Source organism: Pelodiscus sinensis, chromosome 1 (genome assembly GCF_049634645.1).
Source record: "Pelodiscus sinensis isolate JC-2024 chromosome 1, ASM4963464v1, whole genome shotgun sequence".
Taxonomy (NCBI): domain Eukaryota; kingdom Metazoa; phylum Chordata; order Testudines; family Trionychidae; genus Pelodiscus; species Pelodiscus sinensis.
Window position 1 is genome coordinate 105,460,510 of NC_134711.1, and position 27,760 is coordinate 105,488,269.

Sequence of the window (27,760 nt, forward strand, 5' to 3'; positions counted from 1 at the left end):
CCATTGTATTAAGTTTTGGCATTCAATAATAGTACTGTATCTGCAGCTCTTCTATCAAAACTAGAGCATCTGAACTTTATGGCCAAGTACTTTAGTGCCTTATTAGAGTCATATGCCAACAATCAATACCAACTACTATGACAGACTACCCTTATGATGAAGATTCTTTGTACATTTCCCACAGAATACTTTCACAAGGCTGTTTAAAGGTTATGAATTATTTTCATGTACGTGGACAGAGCCTTACTCTGTACTTTGTTATATAATGTGGATACTCAAGTTTTACATAAAAGAGGCTGCTCAATCCTGTTAGTCAAGTCACAATGCACTGAAGCCAGATCTTACAATATTATATTTCCAGTGAACACTTGTACACATTTCTAAACTTAGTAGTCAACTTCTGCTTTTACCTGTGTACTGTAATTGCTACAATGCTGGATGATCCTCTGCATTTCCTCATGAACCAACTCAACACAGCGCAAGCTGGGCTCTTCTAAACGTTTGATTTGCCTCTTCACCAATAATTCAAATGAAACTTCAGGCACAAACAAAGCAGGTCGGGGTCCCTAATCGAAAAGGGAAGAAAAGGGCACATATTTGTGTGATAGCATCCAAAGTACACTAGGTGCTGAATTAACCCTAAAAGCTGATGAATCCCAAAATTAAATCATGTTGTTCCCACACCAGAATATTATATTCCGATTAAGATAAGGTAAGAGCACAAACCAATAATCTAAGGGTTAAAAAACAAAACAAAATAAAGTAATCCAAAAACAGCACAGGAAGGATGTTGTAATTATCCAGAGCAATATAAACCTATTTTCACTCAATGTGCAGTTGATTTAATAGTTTCAGCGAGGAAGATTAATAAGAACTGTACTATGAAGGGGGAAGCAAGGAGAACCCAGTTCTCAAGTCTCAATGCCTCTTTCCCTGCACTCTTTTCTCAGTTACTCTGATAAAGGATTTGAAGCAACAGTGCAATGGGGTGTCTCAAGTACTTGGAGAGGTCAAAGCTTGTGTGTAAACATTGAACCCTTACAGACCAGTGTCTGTTGTATCAAATATTCTATCAGTGAAATCTCTCGACAGATGTCATCTTCCCCCACAGAACTGCAGCATATAAAGTAGCTGAAGAGTAAAGGTGATGAGTGGTTGAGTTACCTCTATTGCCACAATGGCCCCACTCAAGAATTGCCTGAGTTGTTGACCTGAGCCCGTCTGTAGCCTAAATAATCATAGTAATGCGATCCAATAATTAATCTTATGTAATTTCTTCGCTTTATAAACTCTGCTCATTTGTAACTATAAGGAAAATTTGAAGTGCATGTGATCCCATTGTTAAGATTTCTTAGGAACAAGAAAACACTGATCCCTTTATATTTCTTGAATGTCCTAGTTTTAATTAATTTCAATTAAAATTAGTTTAGCTTGTATGATCTCAGAAAATGTGGGGAGTTAGGGATGCGAACGACTAGTCAACTATCCAATAAGTAAATGCTTATTGGATGGTCAACAGGGTAGTCAACTAATCGCTTCCCCCACCTTGCTGCCTCTATCAGAAAGAGGCAGCAAGGGGGAAAGAGCAGGGAGTGCTTCAAAGCAACAGCACCATGTGGGGACTCAACAGTCCTTAAATGACCCTGGCTCCATGCAGTGCTGCCACTTTGAAACGCTGCAGGGAGCACAGGGACAGCAGGAGACTGGTTGAGTCCCCTGCTGGCCCTATGCTCCCTGCAGCACTTTCACCTTTGCTTTTTCACCCTGAGGCTCTTGCTACACTTCAAAGATGGAAGCGCCCTTATCGAATAGTTGATGCAAATTGTATCGACTATTCGATTAGCCAAATAATCAACATTTTACCATCCCTGCTTTAAGCACAACCTTAATTAACCCTAAAAGAATACTCACTGTGGCATTTCTAATGGCAGTCAAAATATCAATAGTATTAAGGCCACCTAATGGATCAACAGATTCTAAGGTTCTTCCAAATGTCTCATGAAAAATGTAGCAGATTCTAGCTCCACCACATCTAAAAAACAGAAAATTAAAATGGAGGTTACAAATGAGAAAGAGGAAAAAATATAAACTGCAAGATCTTTTGTGCCTAACCACACTGAATATTTTAATGTTAACATTATCAGAGTATAAAGTCTTTAAATATATTATGACTTGCTTTTACTATTACTACTGTAGTTTTAAAACAACATGATCCAGTGTCTCATTCCAATCATCACAATCTAGATTCTATAAATAAACAATTATACTTACAGCTCAGAAGTCTCTATATATTTTGCTGTTCCTTCAATAGTGTTGCAATATTCAGTGGCAAACTTGGTAATAAGCTGCAATAAAGTGGCACTCTTGTCCTCTACAGGTTCCCCATAGCTATTCAGCAGAGACTGATATTGAGCAGCTAAAACATTTATTCTAGTTTTCAGTTCTGGCAAGCAATCCCTGATATGATGCATTAGTAACCTGAAAATAAAAAAGTATAAATTCCTTTGTTAGAAAAAGAAAGGCATGGGAAGACATCCTCTTTAAACTTTCTAATCTCGAGCACAGCTTAAAATATAAACAACGATGATCAAATAAATATATTCTTGTGCAACAAAAAGACGATATTGTATAGAAAGAGCACAGTATTTGCAGATACTAAATTTTGTTACCAAATTCGAAGACACAGCCAAATGTTTCACTGTACAGCAGTAGTGCTTAAGGAATGCTAAAGATACAAATAATTTTAAAAATACTGTATGCAATACCAACATTTTTTTTTAAAGACTTTTTTGTTCATTATTTGCTTTTTCCATCACAATTAATCTGTGGTACCTGTTAAGTGTCCTAGCAAGATACTTGGTTCCATTTCGGTTGGCTAGGGATGGATATTTCTTTTGAAGAAAAGCATATTCATCACGGATAGAATCAGATACATTCTTCCTATTGTTAATATCTAATTGGCTCCTAGAGTAAAAAAGAGAACTATTAGTTAATAAATGTAAGCCACAATTATTTTATTCGTGTTTTCACTTTTCTTGATAGTGCCAGCCCTATTCATCAGAACATCTGCCATTTTTGCCTTCCTTCTTAATCTATTTCCTCAACCATTTTCTCTGTGTCACTAACTACGTTTACCCAAGTTTCGTGAATATTTCCCTCTGTCTGACTAGAAAGGTGGTGGTTCAGTGCCAGGGATGAAGACATGTAATCTCTTTTGAAGGTACTAGAAATGCTACTCTACGGACCAACTGGTTGGGGTTTGTGACAGACCCAGACCAGCCGTCTGCCATTCACTGGAATACATGCTGGAGCTTAGGTAAACAACTTTCTCTTCGGAGTTAAAAAAAGGCCAAAACCTAAGTCCAACAATCAGGCAGGCACCTGGGTTCAATCAGAACTTGCTAGAAGCCACAGGCTAATTAAACAACTGCAGCCAATTAAAGCCTGTGGTGCCACTTTAAAAGGTCTCCCCCAAGGCAAGGAAAGGGGGAAGGAATAGAGCAAAGGACAGTAAGAAGGAAGTGCTGTGCGCAGGAACTGTGTGGGTGTGAATGGAGCACTAACAAGCACGTACCAAAGTATAAATTATAAGTATAAAGTACTGGGAGGGACTGCTTGGGAAAGTGGCCCAGGGAAAAGCTACTGACTGAGAGTTGCAGTAACCCTACTTGTTGCCAGTGCCTTAGGGTCCCTGGGCAAGAATCTGGAGCAGAGGGCAGCCTCGGGTTCCCCCCAACACATCTCAACCTCTGCCTCGAAAAGGGAGATCAGGACTCCAGAGGGGGATTTACCCCACACTTATGAACTAGCCTGTAATGAGTATGGCTCAGTAAGCTGTGGCTCCTACTTCTAGTAAAAAGGAAGAGGCTGTGTGGAGGGCCACAGTGAGCCTCTGAGGCTAACATAGTCACCAGTAGCGCGAGACCCATGGGGAATAGCTGGAGCTTTGCCACAGGTTGTACAATAGGTAGGAAAGCAATATGGGCTGTAGCCATCCCCAATAGACCATGCATGTACCCCCTTCATCAAAGCAGTATCAGCTCTCACATGGAAGATGTGAGGGGTAAAACAGACAAGAAGAAGAGCAAGCCCTTCCATCCACATAGCTGCCCACATGTTGAAACTAGGCCATTCAGAGCTTATTTCTTTCTATAATTAAATACAAATCCTACTATATATCTTAAAATGTCTTATTCTAACCCTCATGTGCCTATGCTTGAGAAAGCAAAGTATTCCTTCGTATTAAAAAAGAGATCCAGCTTTCAAAAGAACAAACTAATTGCCATCTTCTATACTCACCTGTTCACTATCCCAATTATGCCAAGTTTAACTGGAATCACTCTTCCCATAAGTACATCCATAGCATCAGTACCAGCATCCATGAGATCCAGCTTTGTGATAACAGCGAGCGTTCTTCGACCTATCAGCAGGAAAATTGTCATTTATAACAAGTATCAGTTTTAAGCAGTTTAGTAAGACAGCAATGGTCATAACAAGAGAACTAGAACTCAGATGAGCAAGCTTGTAGGTTCTACAGAGCTCCTATTCCCTTCATAGAAAAAAAGGCTTGACTGTTGGGTTGGCTGGAAATTCAGGTCATTGACAGCAATGCCAGGAGAACTGTCAGTTGAGATGAGGTTAGAATGAGAGATACCAGGAAGTATTAGGCTCAAAAACTTACAGTTTTTTTAAATGAGCGCTGAAAAAGAGAGCGCCTTGGGCTAAACCTAAGTCTAGTCTTGACTTGTTTGCAACTGTACAAGGGTTATACTTGCAATGCTACCACTACATGAATGGCTAGAGGGGAAAAAACACTTTTATTTTATACACAAACAGGTTTAACCAGTTTATAAAGTATGCCATCAGAACTTTATGCTTGGATACAAACATTTCTAGATATAAATGTGGAAAGAAACCAGTGTAGATACACTGGCTTTACTTATTCAAGAAATGCTTTAAAAACAAATAAAACAAGCTACCTTGGAGAGCCTTAGCATCTTAAATAGCTACTGGTAACCTAAGCAGAATTTGATGGGTTAAGTGTTGGGATGGGAGGCTACTGCAGACAAACCAGGTGCTGCAAGAAGAAAGAATTCACTGTTCAGTATTCTATCCAAATCTATACTGAACCAGCATCTCGTTCCTGCATTGGCTGTTGCTGAGCTGTTGCTGAAAGTGTCATCTTTCAAATGGATGCAGATCAGAGGCCCAGACCACTGGCATGCATTGAAAAACCCTACAGAACTTCTTACAAGAATAAGGACACATAATAATAGCTGCAGACAAGCACACCTGTTATATGCCTCAGACATTCAAGGCTGGGAATTATGGAAACTAGTCCTAGGATAACTGATCACATAAGGCAATACATAAAAAGCAGAATTTGTTGCCCCATCAGATAGCCCTAATTCAAGGAAAAACCTTGGAGGAGGTTCTTCACAGGGGTTAAGAAGGTGAGGCCTGGGAATGGAGCCCCTAAGGTACATTTACACTACCATTAGGCATTTGCATCTGGTTGATGTCAGATGACTTGGGCTCAGAGGGCTCAAGTTAAGGAGCTGTATAACTGTGGTGTAGAAGTTCAGACATGGTCTGCAGCACAAGCTCTGTAACCTCTCATTTGCTAGACCCCAAATGTCCACACCTCAAATAGCTCCTTAGCTCGAGCCCCGCAAGTCCATGTGAGCTTGCACATCCAAGATAAGGGAGGTCTGAATCACAGTTTAGACATACGATGAGGGGTTTTGCCTAAAGAGGCGCAAGCAGAGACTGTGTTCCTATGCCTGACACAACAGAAAAAAAAAATCCCAGGCATAGAGCAGAAAAGTACTTGGAAGCCATATTAGTAGGGTGAAGCACTGAATATATTTTGTTTAATAATAAATGAAACACCAGAACAGGGAGGTGAGAGAGGATAAGTTTGTTATGAACTTCTGAACTTGCGGACTCTGAGTTGGGCTCTGAAGAACAGGGAGGCAGAGTTGCGCTCCGAACAGGTAAGGCAACGGCATGACAAGGATGTTAATCCCAGTGTCTTGGCATGATTTTAAGTTGAGTCATTACATTCACTAGCTCTACATATTTCTTCTATAGTTTCAAGTAAATATAATAACTTTAGCTCAGTGCTTCCCGCCAGAGCCAATGGGAGTTGCAAGGCTCTATGGCTGTGGAACCTTTACATAAATAGATCAGAGCAGCCCATACGCTGCTCTCTCAAAATGGGCCTGCAGCCCACTTTTGAAAAACACTGCTTTAGCTCATTCAGCAGTTAAGTGATTCTCACATACATATAGGCAGCAAGTATGTAGAGTGCTTTAGGACTTATTTGGATCAAAGTCACTACATAAATGTAAATTTCTTGTATATTCAGTGCTCTGGAAAAATTCAAATCAGCATATTTTCCTGACAAATACAGGACACTGAAATGGGCAAAAATCTGAACACTAAATGCTTCCAAAAGTATTTTCTTTTCTTTTGAGAGAGCCAATTACTAGGTGCAGAAGTATGCATTTTCCTTGCTACAAGACAATTCTAGAGGAATAAAATGTGCGATCACCTACACAGTAATTCTCATGAAAGCAGTCTTCTTCAATGCAATTTTACTGCTTTGGAAATGGCAGTGGATTACATGATATATTAGAAGAGTAACAAGATCTGGACTGGCTTTGCCTGTGAGTCAGCAGGTCCCTAATTAACTACTACAGGCAGTCCCCGACTTACGTCGGATCCGCACTTACGAACAGTGCTTTTCTCGCCCCGGAGCTCACAGGCGGCGGGTTGCCACCCATGTCCTCCGGGGCGAGAAAAGCTTCTCCCGGTCTCCCTGGTCTGCTGGGGGAGGGGAGGGGTCCAGCAAAGCCGCTGGACCCCCCCAGCAAAGCCGCTGGACCCCCCAGCAGACCAGGGACACCCAAGCAAAGCCGCCGCCTGGGCGGCTTTGCTCCTGTCCCCGTGGTCTGCTGGGCGGGTCCTGCAAAGCCGCTGGACCCTCCCAGCAGACCAGGGAGACCCGAGCAAAGCCGCACAGGCAGAGGGACCCCACCGCCCATGTGGCTTTGCTCCTGTCCCCCTGGTCTGCTGGGGGGGGTCCAGCAGCTTTGCAGGACCCCCCCCCCCCCCCAAGCAGACCAGGGGGACAGGAGCAAAGCCACATGGGCGGCGGGGTCCCTCTGCCTGTGCGGCTTTGCTCGGGTCTCTCTGGTGGACTCCCCCCAGCACCCCAGGGAGACAGGAGCAAAGCCGCACGGGCAGCGGGGTCCCTCCGCCTGTGCGGCTTTGCTCGGGTCTCCCTGGTCTGCTGGGGGGGGGGAGGGGGCGCAGCTAGTGTGCCCCCCCAGCAGACCAGGCTTTTGTTGTGGGATGCCTCAGGTAGAGCAGCTGGGGTGCTGCCGGGTTGGTCCTGTGGGAACCTACCGGGCAGCACTCCAGCTGTTCTGTCCCAGGCTCCAGATTCAGAAGCTGTTGAAACTGTTCAGGCTGATTCCAGGAAGCTGGGGGCAGAGCAACTCTGCCTTCGGCTTCCTGTAGTCAGCCCCTGGTCAGTTTCAGTGGCAGCAGCTGAATCTGGAGCCAGTTCCGACTTACATACAAATTCAACTTAAGAACAAACCTATAGTCCCTATCTTGTACGTAACCCGGGGACTGCCTGTAATGTATCTCAGCATACTTAGAAGCTTCCAAGCTGCACAACCTACAATTGGAAAACGTTATCTTTTAAAGTACAACAAATGTTTTCTGAGAAAATCCACTCTCAAAAACCAAATACCATTTTCTCCAAAATTTTAATTTGATTCCTATTTTTTTCCTAGGAAAATCCATTTTAAGAGAAATGCTAAAATGCAGACGCCAGTGTGTCTTGTTGCTTACCATCTGGATCTACCTCCCGTGCAATTTTAAGTGCCTCTGACGTAGCCATGTCTGTGTTGGCAGCTGTGACTGCCAGAATAATTGAATTTGGGTTACTAATAAATCGAAGGATTAGTTCTCTGATTTGTAGTTCAATGTCCTTAGGCTGATCACCCACAGGCACCTAAGGGAAACAAACAATATAGAACAAAGGTGGGGTGAATTATGCAAATCCCAATCACACATTTCTCTCTATTAAATATGTAACAATATAACATTTAATTTCTCTGGACTAGAATAAAGTTTGAAACCAGGTTAATGAAGATAGTATAAGAATGGTGCACAATAAGAACCAAACAAAATACTAGGGACGTGAAGGTGTAAACTGTTAACCAACGAGCCTCGGCTCATCAGTTAACGTTCCAGGATACACACAGCACTCCCTCCTCACACCATGCACGGTTGCCACTGTATCAGAGGCAGCAGTGTGGGAGGGAGTGGGAGAAAGAAACAGCAGCATGGGGATGAAGGGTAACAGTGGAGGCGGAGCCAGGTTCATGTGAGCCAGTGCTTGCAGAAAGTGTCCTTAAAAGTCAGCTTCCCACAACTACTGGCTCCCACAGAGCTGCCTGTCCTCCCGCACTACTGCGTTTCTATCAGAGGCAGTGTGGTAGTGGCAGTGGAGGCGGGAGCAGGTGTTCCCAGGGAGCTGGCTTTTAAGCTGGCTTTCCCTGTCCGCCCAATGCTGCTGCCTTTGATATAGAGACACAAGGCAGCACAAGGGGTGGGGAGGTGCGGGGGAAACAGTTCCACATGAGCTGATGTTCGAAGGAAGTCTGCTTAAAAGCCAGCTCCTGTGCATACTGGCTCCTGTATGATCACCCCCATTCTGCTGCCTCTCTGAGATAGCAAGGGGGTGGGAGCCGGTACTCGCGAGGAGCCAGCTTAGAAGCCAGCTCCCCATGAACACTGGCTACCACTTGCATCCATGCGTGTAAATGTGTAACCACTAAAAAATTCAGTGATTACACTGACACATTTTTAACATCCCTTCCTTAGCTGATACCAAAGTGCTACTTCTTAGCTTACCTGCTATCTCTATAGCATTTCCAATTTTCTTAGGGTACATCTACCCTGAAAACAAAAATCTCACAGCAGCAAGTCTCAGAGCACACCCAGGCTACTAAGCTTGACACTGTAGTGCTAAAAACAGACATGTAGACATTCTGGCTTGGCCTCTAAAGTCCTACTCCCTCCTCAGCCTTCAGAGTCCAAACAGAATGATGACATGTTTATCTTGACAGCCCAATATGAAGAACCAGGCTCAGACTCACTGCTGTGGTTTGTTTTTTGCCATATAGACATAACCTTTATTGACTAGAGAAATGTAAGAAAACCCTCTCTTCTCCCCCCTCATCAGTGTACAGCACTTCCAAAAATCCAAATTCTAATCACATGGTAGGAACACAATTCCAAAGCCATGCAGAATTTTTGGTCAACTCGTGGTACAAAATGGTACTAAAACAGGTCATTTTGCCCCTCTCAGAAATACTCTACCTGCAATAAAACAAAAGTTAAAACTCAGTTTCTTACCTTTGTCATTCCCGGCAAATCCACAAGAGTCAGATTAACAACATTAGGTGAAAAAATTTTAAGGTGAATGGGTTCAGGACTGATCCCCTAGAAATACATTAAAATGATCAAGAATTAGAGTTAGAAGATTTGTTTATCTAGAACTAACCCATAGACAGCCAATTCTTTATTAACAGGGCGTGACAAATTATAGAAAAACCTACTCGTCAGACAAAAAAGGGACTTGCCACCTCCACCACGTGACCCCACCATGCAGGTGTGGACCACCCGGAGAATGGGACAACCAGGACAGCATGTTTGCTTCTGTGATGGGGCGGGGCTGCTCCGCAGTGGCGAGGACGACCCGCCCCGCACTTCAACGGCGCTGACCCCAGTGCTGCACGGGGAGCACAGCGTTCTGACAGCGGTCTGAGTCGCTTGCTCCCGTGCAGCCCCCCCAGCTGAGCGGCGTGTAGGGGGGCCAAGTCCTGGGACAGGAGCTAGAAGTGAGGGCGGGGCCGCACGCGGGCTTAGAGCGGGACCAGAGTGCACGTGCGCCCCTGACATCGGGGGAGAGGCGCCGGCGCAAGAGAGGGCCACATTCAAAAGGGGAGCAGAGGAGAGAGGAAAAGAAGAGGGAGGAGAGTAACAGAGGGAGAGGGGAGAACAAAGGAGTGAACTAGAAGATGGCGGTGGGCAGAGAAGTGAAGGGTGAGAGCGGAGGGGAACAGGAGTCGGAGGAGGTCAGAGAAGGCAGGAGGGAGATGGGGAGTGGGGCAGAGAGCAGAGCATGGGGGCAGAGGACGTAAAAGGAGAAGCAGAGGTAGGAAGCAGCCCAGAGCGGAGACCCTCCGTTACTCTCCTCCGTCTCTTCTCCCTTCTGCCTTCCTCCGCTGCTCTCCTTTTGCATGCGGCACTCTCTTGCACTCGTGCCTATCCCCCTGATGTCAGGGACACATGCACAGTCTGGCCCCACCCCCACTTCCGGATCCCGTTCCAGGACTCGGCCCCCCTGCACGCCGCTCAGCTGGGCGGCCGCACGGAAACAAGAGGCGCAGACCGCTGTCAGAACACCGCGCTGCCCGTGCAGCACAGGATCAGCACTGTTGAAGTGCGGGGCGGGTCACCCTTGCCATGGCAGAGCGGCTCCACCCCATCACAGCTCGCCAGCTGCCAAAATCTACTTGTCATGGGTAAGTGGATTTGTTGAGCCCTGTTTATTAAAACTGAACTCCTACAGAGACCACTACACAAAAATTTGTCCAGAAATAAAGTAATTAGTTTATCAACCAATTTCTTGTGTGCAAAACTGCCTTCTCCCAGATGATGCACAAAGCAACTTTTACATTTCAGCAACTCCACCTATGCACATAAATATGGCTGCTGATTCTACAAGCTCAACGAAGTGACACATTCACACAAAGCTGTATATATGAACAACATATGGGTTTAACTTAGGGAAGTGGAAGCTATGTCTTGTGGCACTACCACTTCAAAACTGAAGTAAAGTCTGTTACCCAGAATTCTGCCAGCACAATCATTTCATAGTGCTGCTGGTGTCACCTCAGAACCACACGAGCTAGTTAGTGGATCCACTAGATTATTTACTGCGCTCTGGGGTTGTAACAGGCTCTCTCAACTTTTAACTCCCAGGTTTTCTGCAAGTGTAATATGGGGTGTTTGCCCCACATCAGCCCCAAAGGGGCAAGGAAACAGAGAAAAGGCCAATTAGTGACCATGCATGAGAAGTTTAGTCTGGCAAAGCAATCCCTGATTGGAAGACATCACTCAGCCTAGATGACAGTTGGGATACTAGAAAGCCAGGAAGTCACCAAAATAAATGGCTGCAGTGACCCTCCGTGCCTTAGAGAGGGAAGGAACCTAAGGAAAGAACAGACTCCTGGCACTGAAAGAGGGGTGTACCTAGCATTGAGAAGGGGAAAGGAGAAAACCTATGGGAGATAAGTAGGAAGCAACCCAGGGAGAGAAATTGGGACTGAGTAAATGTTAACTGCGTGTTGTAGAGTCCCTGGGCTAGAACCCAAAATAGCGTGAGGGCCTGGGTTTCCCCTACCAGCCACAGAGGTAGTAACATTGCCTGGACAACAAGTCTACTGAAACTCTATACCCCAGAAGGGGAAACCACATAGTGAGTTGGCTGCAGAGCTGCAACTCAAAGAGGAAGCTACAGTCTTTGGAGTAATGAAGGGGCTAGTGAGTGAAAATCATGACAACAGGCTTAGATGCTGCAGGGAGAAATATCGGACCCGGAAGACAGCTAATCCCCAGAAAAGGTAGGAGGGGGTTGTGACAGCGCATTGGGGTTTTCCCGTCTCCTGCACCCCCGTAATGGCACGGACAAACTCCACCAGCCAGTAGAATAGAGGGAGTTTATTGCTTCTCCAGGATATAGCACAGCAAAGATGTAATCTGGTTATATGGCAGGCCTAGGATGCCTCAGCCCCCCTTGAGATGGGGGAGACTGAGCCCCTAAATTCCAGCCCCTTTCCCTAGGCTGTCTCCTCCATGCTCCCAGACAGAAACTAACTTACTCACTTCCAGCCCTGCCAGGGCTCCACTCCACTTCTTCCCATTGTTCCGCTCTCTCGGAGATAACTCGTCAGACAGGTTTGAAGCCCCCTTGCATAATGACTCATGCCCTGCCCTGCGGGGCCGTGCTGCAGACAGCAGCCAGTGGAGGTCACTCACAACCCAAGCCTAGCAACCAGCAACGTACCCACTCTACGTCACAAAAGTACCCCCAACAGTGAATACCCCATGAGAGTAAGGAATTTTAGGAAGTGTGATATTCTGTGAACGAGAGGTTAATCCATCTTGTACCCACCTTATTGTTTCCTGAAATCCTCTCCGTTTCACTTTCTATTTCTTGTCGAATCTCATCAAAATCTGTATAGAGCTAAAATACAGAAGCAAAAATAATTGCAAGTCAGACAGCAATGTCTTTATTGCAGATGTCTTTATTAGATACGTAGAGAGAGATCAATATCTCACTAAAATGTTTCTTGCCAACAAAGTGATAAATACTGAAAGTATGCACATAAAAGGCAAAACTAATCCTCAGCACTATCTTACAATGCTATCAAAGTGAATATTAGTAGATGGAAACAGGTTACTGAGTAATAATATTCACCTGTGGCTAAAGTAGGCAGCAGAAGTTATTACTGGCTACCAAGATCTCATTAAGGAGAAAGATTTATCCACAATAAAGTGTTTCAACTATATAGTTTAATATGGATGAAAATTTTAAGCCTTTGAATTTTTAAGATGAGTAGGCTCACATCACGTCACCTTATGTGTCTCCCACGCACCCTGTTCTCTAGACAACTACACCATGCCCAGCCAATCTTCCCTGGTTTGCTTCCACAATCTGCAACCACTCTTCCTGCCTTACCCAGAACTTCCCCAGTTCAAAATTAAGTAAACAGAGCTGTGTCATCCAGTCTTCCATCCTTCCTGGTTCCCCATATTTTTATGTATCCTTGTCATTCTCCACACATATTTCTCCATCCCTGGCTTTGCCAGAGCAGTATAAAAAATTCAGAGTCAATGGCAAATCAACCAATAGTTAGAAAATAATTTCACAGATGCTGAAGTGGAGTTCTATATATGTGTGAAAAATCACCTCTATGAATGGCCTAAGCCATAACTTCACAGAATAAAAAAAGGGGAGAAAGACAACACAAAATATTAGTCTGCTACATCTCTTCACAGTTAATTTCTTCTCCTTGATCCCAAGTACAGGGAGTCAAAACTGGGATCTCTTCAACTCACTTCAAAAAGATCGAGATCAAAACAAAGTCACCATCTCAAGGACAGTTTGCTTCAACCTAGGGAGACAAACTTTCCTCACTACAGAAAGGCTCTTAAGCCTTTAATAGTTGGACAAGCTTTCTATTTCTTTCTATCCCTCCTCTAGGCTATGTCTAGACTACATCTCTCTGTTGGCAGAGGGATGCAGATTAGGCAGGGATGCAGATTAGGCATTTTGATGCTTAATTTGCCTAAAAATGGCTGCTGTTTTTACCAACTCCGCACTTTGTCAGCAAAAAGTGGCAGCTTAGAGGGGGATCTGTCAAAAAAGGCTTTCTTTCTCGACAGATCCCCCTCTAGACTTCCACTTTTTGCTGACAAAGTGCTGAGTCGGCAAAAACAGCAGCCATGTTTATGCAAATTAAGCGTGGGATATTTAAATCCCCGCTTCATTTGCAATGTCGACCTGCCTAATCTGCATCGCTCTGCTGACAGAGGGACACAGTCTAGACATATCCCTACAGTCTTCTATTACTTTCCTTTTACACCTCTGCTCAAGTTACTCTCTAGTTAATGCCTTCCCTGAATATCATAATGTAGAGGAATAAAAATAATTTGTGATGGTGTATGTATATACCTTTGCACATTCTGCTCAATGCCTCACAAAAAGAAGCCCCCCAAAAGCAAAGCCAATAGTACATATAAATGTTTAAGCCTAGGCATTCAGGCAAGATGAGTCAAAATAGCAAGTTCAAGAAATTTAGAAAAGAAACAACCAGAGACACTAACTTTATCCTTCCTTTTCTGAATTTAAAAAACACCACAAACGACGCTTGGAGGCGGGGAGGGGAATCTACCTTGGCATGAAATACAACATGCAGAGTTCATCCCTTTTAGAAGTTGATGAAGGAGAGGGGGTTGGGATTGAACTTCATGCTTAAAATGGAAAGCTATCTTCTAACTCTGAAGGAGCTACCGCCACTTCACAGTAAACATACCTTATTTTTGGTGTGAAGGAATTTACCCCATTCTTCAGCATCAATCCCTGAAAATAAACAAATAGCCAAGTTAGGGAGAAAAAAAGTTTCATTTTCAAAGACTCCCTATTAAGAGCATAAATATCTTAGTGTCTTTTGCACTTGAACAGTTTGTTGAAAACCAAGGTAATGTTTTTCTTTTAAAGTAAATTCAAAAGTTAATCTGCTTCCTATGATAAGAAATTAAATGGTTCTAAATACATTTAATATTCTGCATCACATTTGAAATTTTAATTTGTAGTTCTGTTGCCTAATTTCCATTTTCTGAACAACAGATTTGATTAAAAGTGACTCATTTTTCTATTCTAGAGGTACAGTACCCAGAAATACTCTATTTAATATCTTATGATGGGGGAAATAAAACAACTTTTCACAACATCCTTTTTTGCCTACAATTAAGCATACATATAGTGCACACATAACAGGTTTTGAAGAATGGTCTTTTTATGAGGTGTGATCACATTACAGCTGAAAGAAATAGTTAAAAAAATCTGCAAGCAAAAAAACCAAGTAGAATACTTATGTATTGTGTAACAACGAAACCTAGGGGCACAAGTCTTTAAGGCCCAATTCTGCCATAGGCAAAGCATCCTTAGCCACACTGACTTCAACAATGGCTGGCAATACTTTGCTTTTCAGGATCAGACTCAAAAACAGCAAAGGAGATGCAGAAGTGGCCTTCTACTTAAGGAGACTTGATAGCAAGCTCCATGTTTTAACTGATATTGCATTTCAAATGCCCAGTTTCTCTATATGGAAATCTTTTCTAGAAAGGAATCAACAAGAACTTTGCTTAGTATTTGCTCATCCAAATACTGCTTATCTAAAATTAAGTACCATTCAAACTGTTTGGTGGGTGTCCCAAAAGGTACTCACCAATACAGATTAAAACACATTTCATCACTATAAAATTAGGAAGTTATATGATAAAGCAACACATTGCAAAAGAAAAGCTATTCATCCCCTACATGCTAATGCACAGCAAAGACAGAAATTACTAAAATTGAAAAAAGCCACAAGACCGACCAAAATAGCCATCAGTCAACAGAATAGCTAGTGTGTTAAAGTAAAAGTGCAGTCAGCAATAAAGTGGCATGAAATGCAAGTAGTTAGAATATATAAACATGCAGATGTGTAGGGAGAAAAAGCAAGTGGCTGAAAGAAACCTTTAGTAAGGTGTCTTGGATTTTTCCATGTAGCAGGGTCTGCAGTTAAACAGAAACAGCATTGAATCAAGTTTAGTATTGGTCATTAAGTTTTACATAGCACTCGCTTTACCTTTCTGTAACAGACATAGGTGGATTATAAAAGCATGCATACAGACATGCGTGCTATTCTACTATTAATGAAAATGCATAATGCATTGTCACAATACACCATACACAAATCTCAAACACTAATCAAATATATTGTCATGTATTTTTTGATGTCATTATTACTGATGATCATCTTAGAATTATTAGTTTTGAAGTACTCTGAAATCAAAGACATAAGACTTTTGGTTCAACAGAGCAATTTGGAACATCACTCTATAAGGGGCATTTCTCACATTGGATAAGCTATAAACTATTTAAAAACAAGGTTTTAAAATAAGTGCATTTTTTAAAGTATTGTTGAAGGCTAATGTGCTTTAGAGAGATCAACAACAAGGATTTATCCAGAATAAAGTTATGCATGACAATTTCCTGTACATCAATGAGAAACTCATGAAAATAAAAATAAGCTGGACATAATGGCCAGAAATCTGAGATGATTTAAAAAAAAGAGACAGTGCCAGGTAATTTAGACCTTAAAAATATAGGTATAAAAAAAAACCCAACTTTCTCCACATCCTATATCTCTCTTTACAACATGAAGGCTGTTTTCTCAAACCACCACTGCTGGGAATGGAGGAAGCCCAGCAGTGTCATAAAAGACTCTTATCAGAAACCCAAGATCTTCCAGGTTGAGACAAGAACAGAAAGTACTTCTCAAAATAGTCAGGAGCAGTACCACTGCTGCATGAAGAGGCCCAGTTGGTCTCCCAGCTCTCTTCTCAAATACTTTTCAATTCCCTAAACAACAGCAGACAACTTCTTATGAGCTGAAATCAAGACATTATTGCTTCTGTTTGCTCATCTCTTCATTCCACCCCATAACAGCAGCAAAATAAATAAATAGAACTGAAAAGACACATGCCCAGCTTCATGAACATAGCAGCCATACTAGGTCAGACCAAAGGTTCCTCTAAGCCCAGGATCCTGTCTTCCAACAGTGGCCAATACCATATGCCCCAGAAGAAGGGAACAAAACAGATAATCATCATGTGATCCCTCTCCTGTCACCCATTTCCAGACGATGATGCTGTATCAGTTATTTCACCCTTTGTCTTTTTAGATAATAAATTCTCTGCACCAGGAACTATCTTCCTTTGCCCTTATACAACAACCAAGCACAAGGGGCTCCAACACCTAACTGGGTTTGCTGGCTGTTATTGAGATAAATAGCACTTGCTTCAGATATCACAGTCCTGTTTGGTGGTACCAATATGAAAAGCTGATAAAATAATGTTGCTTTAGTATCAGATTCTAGATATAGACTCTGGCTCCTATGGTCTCCTAATAACTATTCAGTAAGGACAGTAACATTTAACTTCCCACCCCAGATATTAAAATAATAAAAGTTACTAAACTGATCTGTCATACATCCTCTTCCACATCCCATCTGCTAGCAAAACAAAGTATAATTGCAAAAATGATTCTTAGCAGCAAGATAAATTTAGTAATTAATGAGGGCAGAAATTTCACAGAGATCTTTCAATTGCTTTCTTTAACCTATAATTCAATAGAAAACAATGCACTGTGCTACTGCTACAAATATGTCACATGGCTATCAAGAAACAGAACTACTGAAGACGTCTGCTCTGACCAAACCAAAAATCTCTCTCAAACCTCACTATAAAGTGAGAGTTACGGAGCTGATGTGTCTCAGTCAGATATGGTGATGCGAAAATAGTGCTTAGTCCTTCACTTCTAATAGGCTTTGTCTACACTTAACAGTTTAAAATGCAGCTGTAGCAGTGCTTTAATCTGAAAGTGTGGTCACAACACAAGCACTGGGAGAGAACTCTCCGACCACTGTATGTGAACCACCTCTGCAAGGGAAGCAGGTAACAGCTTGGATCACTCTGGCGCTTTACAGCACTGTTTGCTGAGCTTAGGGGAGACAGTGTGATGGATAGGAGGAGTGCTAGCCATCACCTGGTGACTAAGGGGTTAAACTCAGGTAGCTAGCAAGGATATTGGCAGGGGCCCAGAAGAACCAATGAGATTATGGTGCTAAATTTTATAAGATACCTTGCCTGCTTTCTTTGTGTGGGGAAGTTAACCAAGGAGTTGAGACACACAGAATGATTTAAACCCAGGGAGGATTACCTCCAAGGAATTTGGGGCATGGAAATGGACTGAACCAGAAAGGGAATGAGAGTAAATAAAGGGAAACATGTATTTAGTCACTATTAGAGTATTTTTCTTTATTTTTGTGGTTTGGTTTGAACTGCTCTGTGAGAATCTATGCCTCCCCTCCCCATTCACTATCTAAGAATTGTTCCCCCCCTCCTCCCAATCCTCCCTCAGAGGCAGCAAAGGGGGGAGGGTTGCATGTAGTCATTCAGATTAACCGCTAAGCCTAGGCTTATCAATTAATCATTTAAACAGCTATACATTAACATGTAAAGTCAAAGGATATCAAAATGAAATTAGCATAATTTGAAAATAGAGGTTATTTCCAACTGCCTGCATGGTCATTACGTTAATGTATTTACCTTCAACTGTTTCTGAAAAACAATATTATTCTGCACAATAATATTAAGATCTGAAAAAAAGTACAATATGTGGCAATCCAGAAGACTTTCAAGTACAAAACCAGGGAGGAATTTTCTCAGTGAATATACCTAGGCTGAAGATAAATGTGTTTCTAAAAGCATATGTATAAAAGCCTCACTTTTGGAACTAAGGTGTGTATAATTTATACATAAATTTTAGAGCATAAACTTTTGAGTCAATATTAACACAATACAAGGAGCCATTATTTATGTTTATGGACATCAAGAGTTCATTACCATGTTCAGACTAGAACAGTGAACCAATGCAGAAAATGAAGACTTCCTGTATAAGATTCAGAAAAATAGCAGAAAAATCTCTCCTCACTTAGGGACAATATATGCCACTTTGATGGTCAAATATTAAATTTATTTTCCTCATTCTAGTTTATCCTAATTATGGGTATACCATGATATTTTTTGCCCAAGCTAATAAGCACATTTTAATGGTGATTTTGCAAGTTTCCTTTTTTTTTTTTTTTTTTTTTTTAAAGCAAATGCAGTACCGGTTGAACCTCACTAGTATAGCACCCTCAGGATCTGACTGGTTCTGAACAAGAGAATTTTCTGGATTATGGGAGGTCAATATTGTCTAGCAGCATTACCAACATGTCCATTGCTTATTGTGCTGCTAACACAACACTGAGAGCTAGGACTGGTGGCTATAAACAAATTTTATAGGACCACAGGAAACTTGGCCACACCCATGAAGTGGACATCTGGCTAACTAAAGTCATTCCGGACGATGGATGTTTCTGGACTAGAGAGTTTCAACCTGTATGTCAATGTATTTTCTGACCAGATGCTAAAATATGCTTAGAGAATAGATTTTCATAAGATCTCTGATCAGAAACATAACTTACTAGGCTGGAGTAGCTGGGAGTAACTATAACACTGTCGGTAATATGAAATTCTCTATTATACAATAAATGTCTAACATTTCAGATTCCCCACCATTCTTTCAGAAATGTCATATGTGCTTTTCTGTGCCCTGAGGACTGTGATATTATGGGCTGGATTTAAAAATTGTTAACACTTCATATGTCTCCTGGTAAGATGCCTCTAACAATTTTGTAAAATTGGTAGCTAGCCTGTGACCTTATCTGGCACACTAACAGGTAACCAACTAAACCGACTACAGTCAAGCGCTACAGGGTTAGTTCCATGAAATGCACTTCAGTGTTAGCTGTGTAGAGTTCTATCATTAAAGTTACAGAGTAGGGTAAACCAAGTAGTAATTATGTGCACATGTCAAAGAAATTCAAAAGATATCAAAACATAACGTGCTGATAAAGTGTACATAAACTTTTATACATTGAATTTGTATTTCCTGTTACTTTCAGCAACAATTTTAGGAGGTTGAACACCTTCATCATTTCCCTGGTAATAGCAATTTTACAAGTAACAAAAGATACCCAAAAAAAGGACATTAATAAATTAGAACAAGTAACAGACTTCTAAAATCTTCATTTAACATTTTCCTCTCAAAAAACAAAAACAACAAAAAAAACCCTGAAGTTTTAAAAAGGAGCTTTATTTAAAATCAAGGAAAAGTAACAATTTTATTTTTTAAATCTATATAAATAAATAAAATAAATAAATAAAACCAGGCCATAAATGCATATGTTTTAAATAGCAAATGAAAAGACTTTTTGCTATGACTAATAATTCTAGAGGTCTCACTCTTACATCGACAGAGTATTACTTAATGCAAAGTGAAACTGGTCCAATTCTCACAGGATAATTGAGTTGACATGTGTGATCTGCCAAGGGATAATAAGGAGTAATTAAAAGACACTACAGCTTTAGACTAGACAAGATTTAGAATAATTTAAATCATCCTACTTTAATATGGCTTAGAATTTCTCAATACAGCTTAGTAAAATGATATCAATAAGCCACTGGACATTCCAATTAAGTTTTTTAAACTAATGAAAGTTTGTTTTTGCAATCCCCAGTCCACTATTTTTTCCATTGTACATACATTCTTTAACCCCTCTCCACAGTCATGTACTTATTATTCAAAGGGAGGTTTTATTTATCAGCAGGAACAGAGAACATAAGCAGAAATATTCTGCAAACCCTATGCAATCACTACCAGCCAGATACCATTATATTCTTGCCTCACAGGTGCTCACTGCGTACAAGGGAGAGAACAGAAGACAGACCTAAAATATGTAACTGTTAAGAAGAAAAACTGAAACACCATTCTCCTAACTGCCAAAGGTTTTGCAGCTTCTGTTGTATGAGCAGAATAGGTGGTGACAATGGCCGTATTTTCTCAACACAATATGTATAAAATAAGTCTCAAAGGAATAAGAAAAAAAGTGCAAATAAATTTTCAAGTTAAAGTTAGCGATTTCTTTCCCCCACTTGGCTTAACTGCACAAAAGACAGATTCACAAGTTGTTTCTTTTTAAAAAGACAAGTGCATAGACAAATGAAGATTAAAATCCTAGTTGGGTCAGTCTTACCATTTTCATCTCCAGATGTTTTCCGATTATCCTCTGCTGAAACATGCACCAGCTGCAGGATAAGGGGTCTCCGGGTGACAATTCCAGTACCTCTTGGGAGCAGATCTCTCCCCACAAGACTTTCCAGCACTGAACTCTTTCCACTGCTCTGAAAATTGAAACACATCTGTGACTTTCTTAAATACCCATTACTGCAATGCTGTAATATAACCTAGTAACATTTTATTTTATTTAAAAGGAAACAACTGTCTCCACAGATTTTTTTTAATTATCTATCTTACCAACCTTGAAGTAGCATTTTAAGAACATTAATTTTAATAACCTTTTGGAAAGAACTGAAAAGATGTTTGTACTTTAACTTCTATAAGCAATTCTGTATCTTCTGGTGTGACTATTCTGTAATAAGTCACAACAACACTACCATGACTAACAGTAGTGTAGGGGGTTAATTCTCCTGGCTACACTATGATGGAAAAAACATGTTAAAGATGTTTTGCATCTGAGTAGTTATCCTTTCTACATCAATGAATGAACTATGGCCTTGAAGAGCAAACTTGAAAGAGAACAGAAGTATATTATACCATCTTGCAAAGTGATCATGGAAATGTCTACCACAAGCAGAATTTCACAAGACTATTTTACACTTTTTGGCAGAAAACTCCACAGATTGTCCGAAAGACAAGATGCATCAGGTTTGCAATCCATCAGCATCAGATGACAAAAAACAGCAGTTAAGAAATACTTTCACTGAGACCGCACAATCCCAAATTATCTTTGAGAGACACTATTTGTCATTTCCCTCTGGAGAGGTGCTGGCAGTAGGACAGCCAGCAGTGGAGAACTGACCTCCCCTGATCCAGCAAATTTCCTGGTCCAGGATAGCATAGGCCCCGAGGGTGCCAGACCAGGGAGGTCCAACCTGGACATTATTTCAATTCACTACAATCCTGGATTGACGGTTTGGGGAGTTGTTTTTATTATGACCACACATTATTCAATGTCTCTGTACTTTCCAGCTGAGGAGGTAAGAGTACAGCTAAAAAGGTATTTAACATCCCTACTCAAATTCATTGATTTCCAGAGTTTAACAAATTAACCAATAAGCTGAGGCTCATCAGTTAATGGTATCAGTTAAACTCAGACAGCTCCCCACTCTGATGTTGGGAAGGAGGCTTCACTGATAGCAGGCTCTAGTCCCAGGGAAAAGGCTTCACCCCAGACTCTGCAATATAAAGCTAATCTTTATAGTTTAGAGGCCCCATTGCAGGTAATCAATAACATTTTTAGCAGTTACACGATTACCGGATTACAAGATTTTTAACACCCCTAAATTTGAGTCCCCAAATTTTCACCCACCATCATGGTATTTAATAACCATTTCAGCATATTAATAAAGTCCTGCTACAGATAACAGTTCTTTGGAAAATTGTAAAAGCATGGTACGAACACATGATTTTTAAAAATTGGAATGTGAAATATGCAGTATAGATATACCATCTCATTAAACTTGTTGCCTGTTTTGAAGGAAGAAATTACAAACCTTCAAGTAATGAGCAAAGACCATCCTAGCTATTTGGGGTTCATTTATGCATCTATACTAGGGATGTCAATGTGTAGTTAACTATATGGTTAACTGATAAGCCCAGGCTTATCACTTAATCTTGTCGACTACACATATTCCCCCTCCCCTCCCAGGCAGTGAGTGGGAGCAGGCAGAAACCAGCTTAAAAGACGGTTCCCCCCAGCACCACCTCCACGATACCACCTGCCCACCCTCCCTTCCCCTGGTGCCTGGTCGCAACATGGGGGCAGGGGGGTCAAGCTGCCACAAAGCAGCCTCTGTCCAGGACGAGCCTGGGTCTGCCACAGGCAGAAGCTGCTTCACAGCAGCAGCCCCAATCCATGGGCAGGTCCACCACGCTCTGCATCCCTGCAGCCTCTGTCCGTGGGGAGCTCGGACCACCTACAGACAGGGTCTGCTGCCACCCCACGCTGCTGCTTCTGTATCCAAGGCTGCAGCACAGGGTGGCTGGCAGTCAGTCAGTCTGTGGGGGGAGCTAGTTTTTAAACAGGCTCCCCTCGTGGACCAGCTCCTGCCTGCCAACCTGCACTGCTGCCTCTGATATGGAGGGGGGCTGTGTGTAACCATGAGGGTTAACATGAGTACACGTTCACATCCCTAAACTGCATATTCTGAGTCAGTATTTTAATCCTTAAAAAAAAACCCACATTAATGATACAAGAAACCATGAAAAAGCCAATATTGACCACCTTGAGATGTTTAAAATAAATAGTTAAAATTCAGTTTTTCGGGGGGGGAGGGGGAGGGGAACCGACCCCACACATTCATTATAAACTAAACTAAAACTACTACATGGTATAATCTATTTAATACTGTAAAATCGTTAGATTGAACATGCACAAAAAGCTTATTTAATCTAGTATTTCAGAAATCAAAATAAGTTTAGCTACACTAACATTTTACTGCCGCATTTCTTGGTTAAGTTCTAAAAACAGCTGAAGCAATTCCTTACCATTTACTAGGCAAGTAACCCTTTTAAGCAGGGGTCTCAAACCCCAGCCCACAGGCCAGGGGAGGGGCCTGTCTGTTATGGCCCCCAAGGCCCATTCCTTTCCACCATCATCCTGCCCTCTCCCCAAGGGATGCGCTCCAGAGAGGCCTGGTACTGCGCCGTGACAGTGGTTCTGCCCCCCCAGCACTATGTTGCAGGGATGAGGAGAAAGTGTACTCACTCAATACACTTTACTTCTCCTGCAGCTCCTGCCACCATGGGAAATGCTGGGAGATGCAACTGCTGCCACACAGCACCAGACCTCCCCAGTGATACCCAAAGCTGTGTCCGCTGAGATGAGGTGTAATGGAGGGAAGGATGATGGGGAGAAGGAGCAGGGCTTGGGGGCCAGTAATAGCCACTCTGGGGTTGGTCCATGGGCCGGAAATTTGAAACCCTTTCTTTTAACCTAAGATTTGTTTAACCCAAGGGAAATGGGTGGCAAAACAGATGCTGGAGGAGGGCGGTGTTCTGGCTTCTATCAGTACCCAGATTGAATTTAAGATACTGATTTTGTCCTATCAAAGCCCTGAAAGGTCCAGAAACTAGCCACTTGAGGGAGTGCCTCTCTCTGTCAAATGCCCTTCCTATAAAAATGCTGTTTCAGCATGGAGGACCCAGGGCTGAAACTAGTGTCCCCAGCATAGGAAAGTTTATTATAACACCAATCTGAAGACCTTCTGTGCATAGTATTAAAGCTATAACATTTTTTGGAGCTGAGGGTATGTTTCCATACAATGAAGATGGCTGTGTAGCCACATTCCTGCCTGAAGATTTAATGCCATAAAAGTTAGGATGTAATAATGAGTAGAGATGTAAAAAATGTAACCACTAACAGTCCTAGAGGTTATACACTGTGTGATGTTGTTATAGACTTTATTGGGTGGGAGAAGATTGGAGGGGGTGAAAGTGCTTATGTACTGCATGTGCCACCTACTGATCAGGTAAAACCAAGCAAGATCTCCTCTTTCTTGGCTCCCATCTCTAGCCCTGTGGTGGTCTGCACTTTCTGTGACCCAGCCCTCCTGCTGGAGGGACACACATTATTCACCTCTTTCAAAGTACAGAGTCCAACAAGGGGTAGCTCTCTGAGTAAGTCAAGGGTCTCCAGGCTTCCTCCTTGGTTCAAAGTTTCTGAATCTTGACCATTCTATTTTCAGGTCTGCTCTAAACTAGATACCCTGCATAGCCATGTGAAGGACTAGTCAACTATCCAATAAGCAAATCGGATAGTTGACAGACTAGTCAACTAGTTGCTCTCCCCCTTGCTGCCCCTATCAGAAAGAGGGCTACCACTAAAACACCGTGTGCAAACCAGGGCCAGCTGGGGTGACCCCAGGCTGCACTTCAAAGTAACAGCACCACGTGGAGCCCAGGGGTCAGCAGAGGAGTCCCTAGCTGACCCCGGGCTCCGTGTGGTGCTGCCACTTTGAAACACCACAAGGAGCCTGACGCCAAGCTCCCTGCAATGTTTCAAAGCAGCAGCACCGGAGGGAGCCCAAGGTCAGCGGGGGAGTCCCCAGCTGACCCCAGGCTCCACTCAGCGCTTTCACTTTTGAAGTGTAGCAGCAGCCATAGTGCTGTTGCTACACTTCAAAGGTGGTGGTACTCTATCAACTAATAGAACACACAATGCAAAATGTATCAACTATTTGATTAGTAAATTACTCACACTTTAACACCCCTAACCCTGCATCAGGACAGGCTTCTGCCTCGAGCAGCCCTTAAAGATGGTAAGATGACTTGTTCCACTGGATTTCAATCCAGGGCCCTGCTGTCTCTCCTCCCTGGATCATGTCCTACCAGATCCCTCTTTTCCCAATGGCTAACGCAAAACTATGAAATAACTGAAATCAAACAAAGTCTAAGACGTTCTGAGAGCTTCAAGTCCCTTCTCTGAGGGGTTTAGCAAAGGTGCTACAGCCAGTGGCAACTCCTGTAGTGCTCCATCCAAAGAGACCAGAGCGTAAGTTTTCTCCCCAACTGCCATTCAGCTACTGAACTGATCTGCTCCCATTTTAAGTTCCTCCTCCAGTCTATACATGCTTTGCAAGTGAGGTGGGCAAGGCTGCGTAGTCCCTTTATTTTGTAATAAAATATGCACATGGGAAATGATTGTGGAATAGATACTAGAAGAATAGCTAACTACACAATAGCTATTCCAGTAAACTTTTTTATGTATCCAAGCCCTAAATTGAATTGGCTGTACAAGACTAACAAAAAGGGATGTTAGTGATGTAATGACATCAAATGTTAGCAGTTACATGACTGTTCGACAGTCCCCAGGGGGCAGGGCCAGTAGCCTGTGCACTCCTAGCCCCACTCCTGGGGAGCCTCATGCCACCCTGCGCTGCTGCCTCTCTTAGAGGCAGCAGTGCAGGGTGGCAGGTGGGAGTTAGTCTGTATGGGGAGCCATTTTAAAAACCAGCTGCCCATGCAGACTGGCTCCCGCCTGCAGCCCAGCGCTGCTGCCTCTGATACAGACACAGCAGTGCAAGGCAGCGGCAGCCCTAATCCACGAGGTGCCTGATACAGGCAGCAGGGGGGCAGGAGAGAGAAGAAGCAACTAGTGACTTGACTACCCGATAAGCCCGGGCTTATCAGTTAATCAACTACCCGCTTACATCTCTAGTACCCACTAAACTGGTCAGCAGTACAATAGTTAACAGTGTCACTAAATTCAATATTAAAATCCCGTAGATGAAGGGGCACAGTTCATGCTTCTGTTAGATCTAGCATTTCATTCATTCATTTGCAGACTCGGTGTGAGAGGGGCATTGATTATCTTCTAAAGGTTTTCTTCACAAAACTAGAAGACCTAAAAAATTCTGCAGAAACTACTGATGAAGTCAGAGATGTACCAGTACTGCATACCATCAAGTACTACTCAATCTGATCTGCAACAGAAGATTACACTGCATCTTCAAAGTACACAGTAAACAGCTCATTAATGTCAATTTCACATCTCTGCTCCTGCTCAAAGCAGGCACCAGAACAACCAGGATATGAGGGGAGGAGTCACTTGGGAGGAAGAAAGGCAATTACACTCAAAACCAGACACAGTGAACAACAGATAAAAATCAATGTATCTGGAAGGAATTGGGGAGACAAATACACACTCCTTGCCAACTGCTGTCTGCACTATGTATTTGCAGTTCTATGCCATCATTGACTAGCCAGCCACTGGTGTAGCTGCACAGGTTCAAACCCCTTCTACAGACATAAAAACTGAAGCTCTCCCAAGTACAACACTTCTCTGCTTGAAACCTGGTTAAACAGCACAGATGCAAATTGTAGCTTGCCCTATCTAAAGCAAGAGTTTACACCAGGGGTGGCCAACCTAAATCTGAGAAGGAGCCAGAATTTACCATTGTGCATTGCCAAAGAGCAACAGTAATATACATCACCAGCCCTGATCATCTCCCCACCACCACTCTCAGCACATCCTGCCCACTGCCAGCCCAACCAGTCAGTGCCTCCTTCTCCTTTTTCTCCTGCCCACTGTGATCAGCTCTCTCTCAGTGGGAGACACTGGAGGGGGGAAGCATGGGTGTAACAGGCTCAGTGGAGAGGGTGGGAAGTGAGAGGATCCTAGGGGTGAAGAGTGGAGGGGGACAGTGCCTAGGGCAGAGCTGGGGGTTGAACCGTGAGCATCCTCCGGCCCAGTGGAAAGTTGGCATCTGTAGCTCCAGCCCTGGATTTGGAACCTATGTAAGGAGCCGCATATTAGCTTCTGAAGAGCTGTATGTGGCTCTGGAGCCACAAGTTGGTCACCCCTGGTTTACACCCACACAGCTCAAGTGCACCATTGTTTTACAAATGAGAGCTGAAATTGGGAGAATCCCCAGTGGGGACAAGGTCTTAGCAGCAAAGCAGAACTCAGATGTCAACTTCACGGCTACTATAAGTATCAACTGTCCAGTAAGAATGTAAAATCCCATTTAATTGGTTAACCAGTTTAAGGTGATGTTTAATGGGATAACTGATTAAAAGGTTAGCCCTCCCCCCAGTGCAGCTGGAATGCCACTCCCCCTCTGCCAGTAGGGGCTACTCTAGTCCTGCTGGAGAAGCCCCAGCCGACAATGTGCCCAGGCATGCCACAGACTATGAAACTCAGAGTGGTTTGGTCATTAGGGTATCAAGAACATCACATGGCTCAGCAAGATTAGAAAATTAAGAGAAATCTCAAATCTGTGCAACATTGTTATTAATTAAAGATGTTAAAGCATGTTTCTTTAGATAAATGTGTAACCACTGAACATTTCAACGATTACACTTTTGCATGAGGAGGGGAGCAGTGCCGGGGGACAGTGAGGGGAAGACAGGTGTCTGCAGGAGCCAGTACCCGCAAAGCCATCTTAAAAGCAGGCTCCCACCACATCCACCTCCCCATCCTACACCGCTGCTTGTGTATCAGAGGCAGCAGCGGAGGGGAACAGGCAGCTCCCCAGGAGTGGATGTTTGCAGGGAGCCAGCTTTTAAGGAGCTGGTGTTTATAGGGATCAAGGCGGGAGGGTGGTGGCTACATGTATCCATGCATGTTATTCAATGAGCCCAGGTTCACATCCCTATTATTAATAGACTAAAATAGTTGTTCTGTCTGAAAGACCTATGCAGTAAAGCTGTGTG

General features: G+C 42.8%; 1 protein-coding gene across 4 annotated transcripts in view; it reads right to left on the minus strand.

Annotated features, from left to right (window-relative positions):
- The window catches only part of DNM1L (dynamin 1 like), a 70,141-nt gene that overhangs the window by 30,857 nt on the left and 11,524 nt on the right, over positions 1 to 27,760 (minus strand). For 2 of the 4 annotated variants that reach the window (XM_075940313.1, XM_075940303.1), the window contains exons 2-12: positions 20,559 to 20,706; positions 15,392 to 15,430; positions 14,187 to 14,233; positions 12,263 to 12,334; positions 9,439 to 9,525; positions 7,867 to 8,029; positions 4,300 to 4,420; positions 2,833 to 2,964; positions 2,272 to 2,478; positions 1,912 to 2,032; positions 411 to 566 (exon numbers count right to left, since the gene is read on the minus strand). In XM_075940313.1, coding sequence (XP_075796428.1) covers positions 411 to 566; positions 1,912 to 2,032; positions 2,272 to 2,478; positions 2,833 to 2,964; positions 4,300 to 4,420; positions 7,867 to 8,029; positions 9,439 to 9,525; positions 12,263 to 12,334; positions 14,187 to 14,233; positions 15,392 to 15,430; positions 20,559 to 20,706 — 1,293 coding nt within the window. The remainder of the gene's footprint in view (positions 1 to 410; positions 567 to 1,911; positions 2,033 to 2,271; positions 2,479 to 2,832; positions 2,965 to 4,299; positions 4,421 to 7,866; positions 8,030 to 9,438; positions 9,526 to 12,262; positions 12,335 to 14,186; positions 14,234 to 15,391; positions 15,431 to 20,558; positions 20,707 to 27,760) is intronic. The other 2 variants (XM_075940315.1, XM_075940307.1) reach the window with 1 other exon arrangement.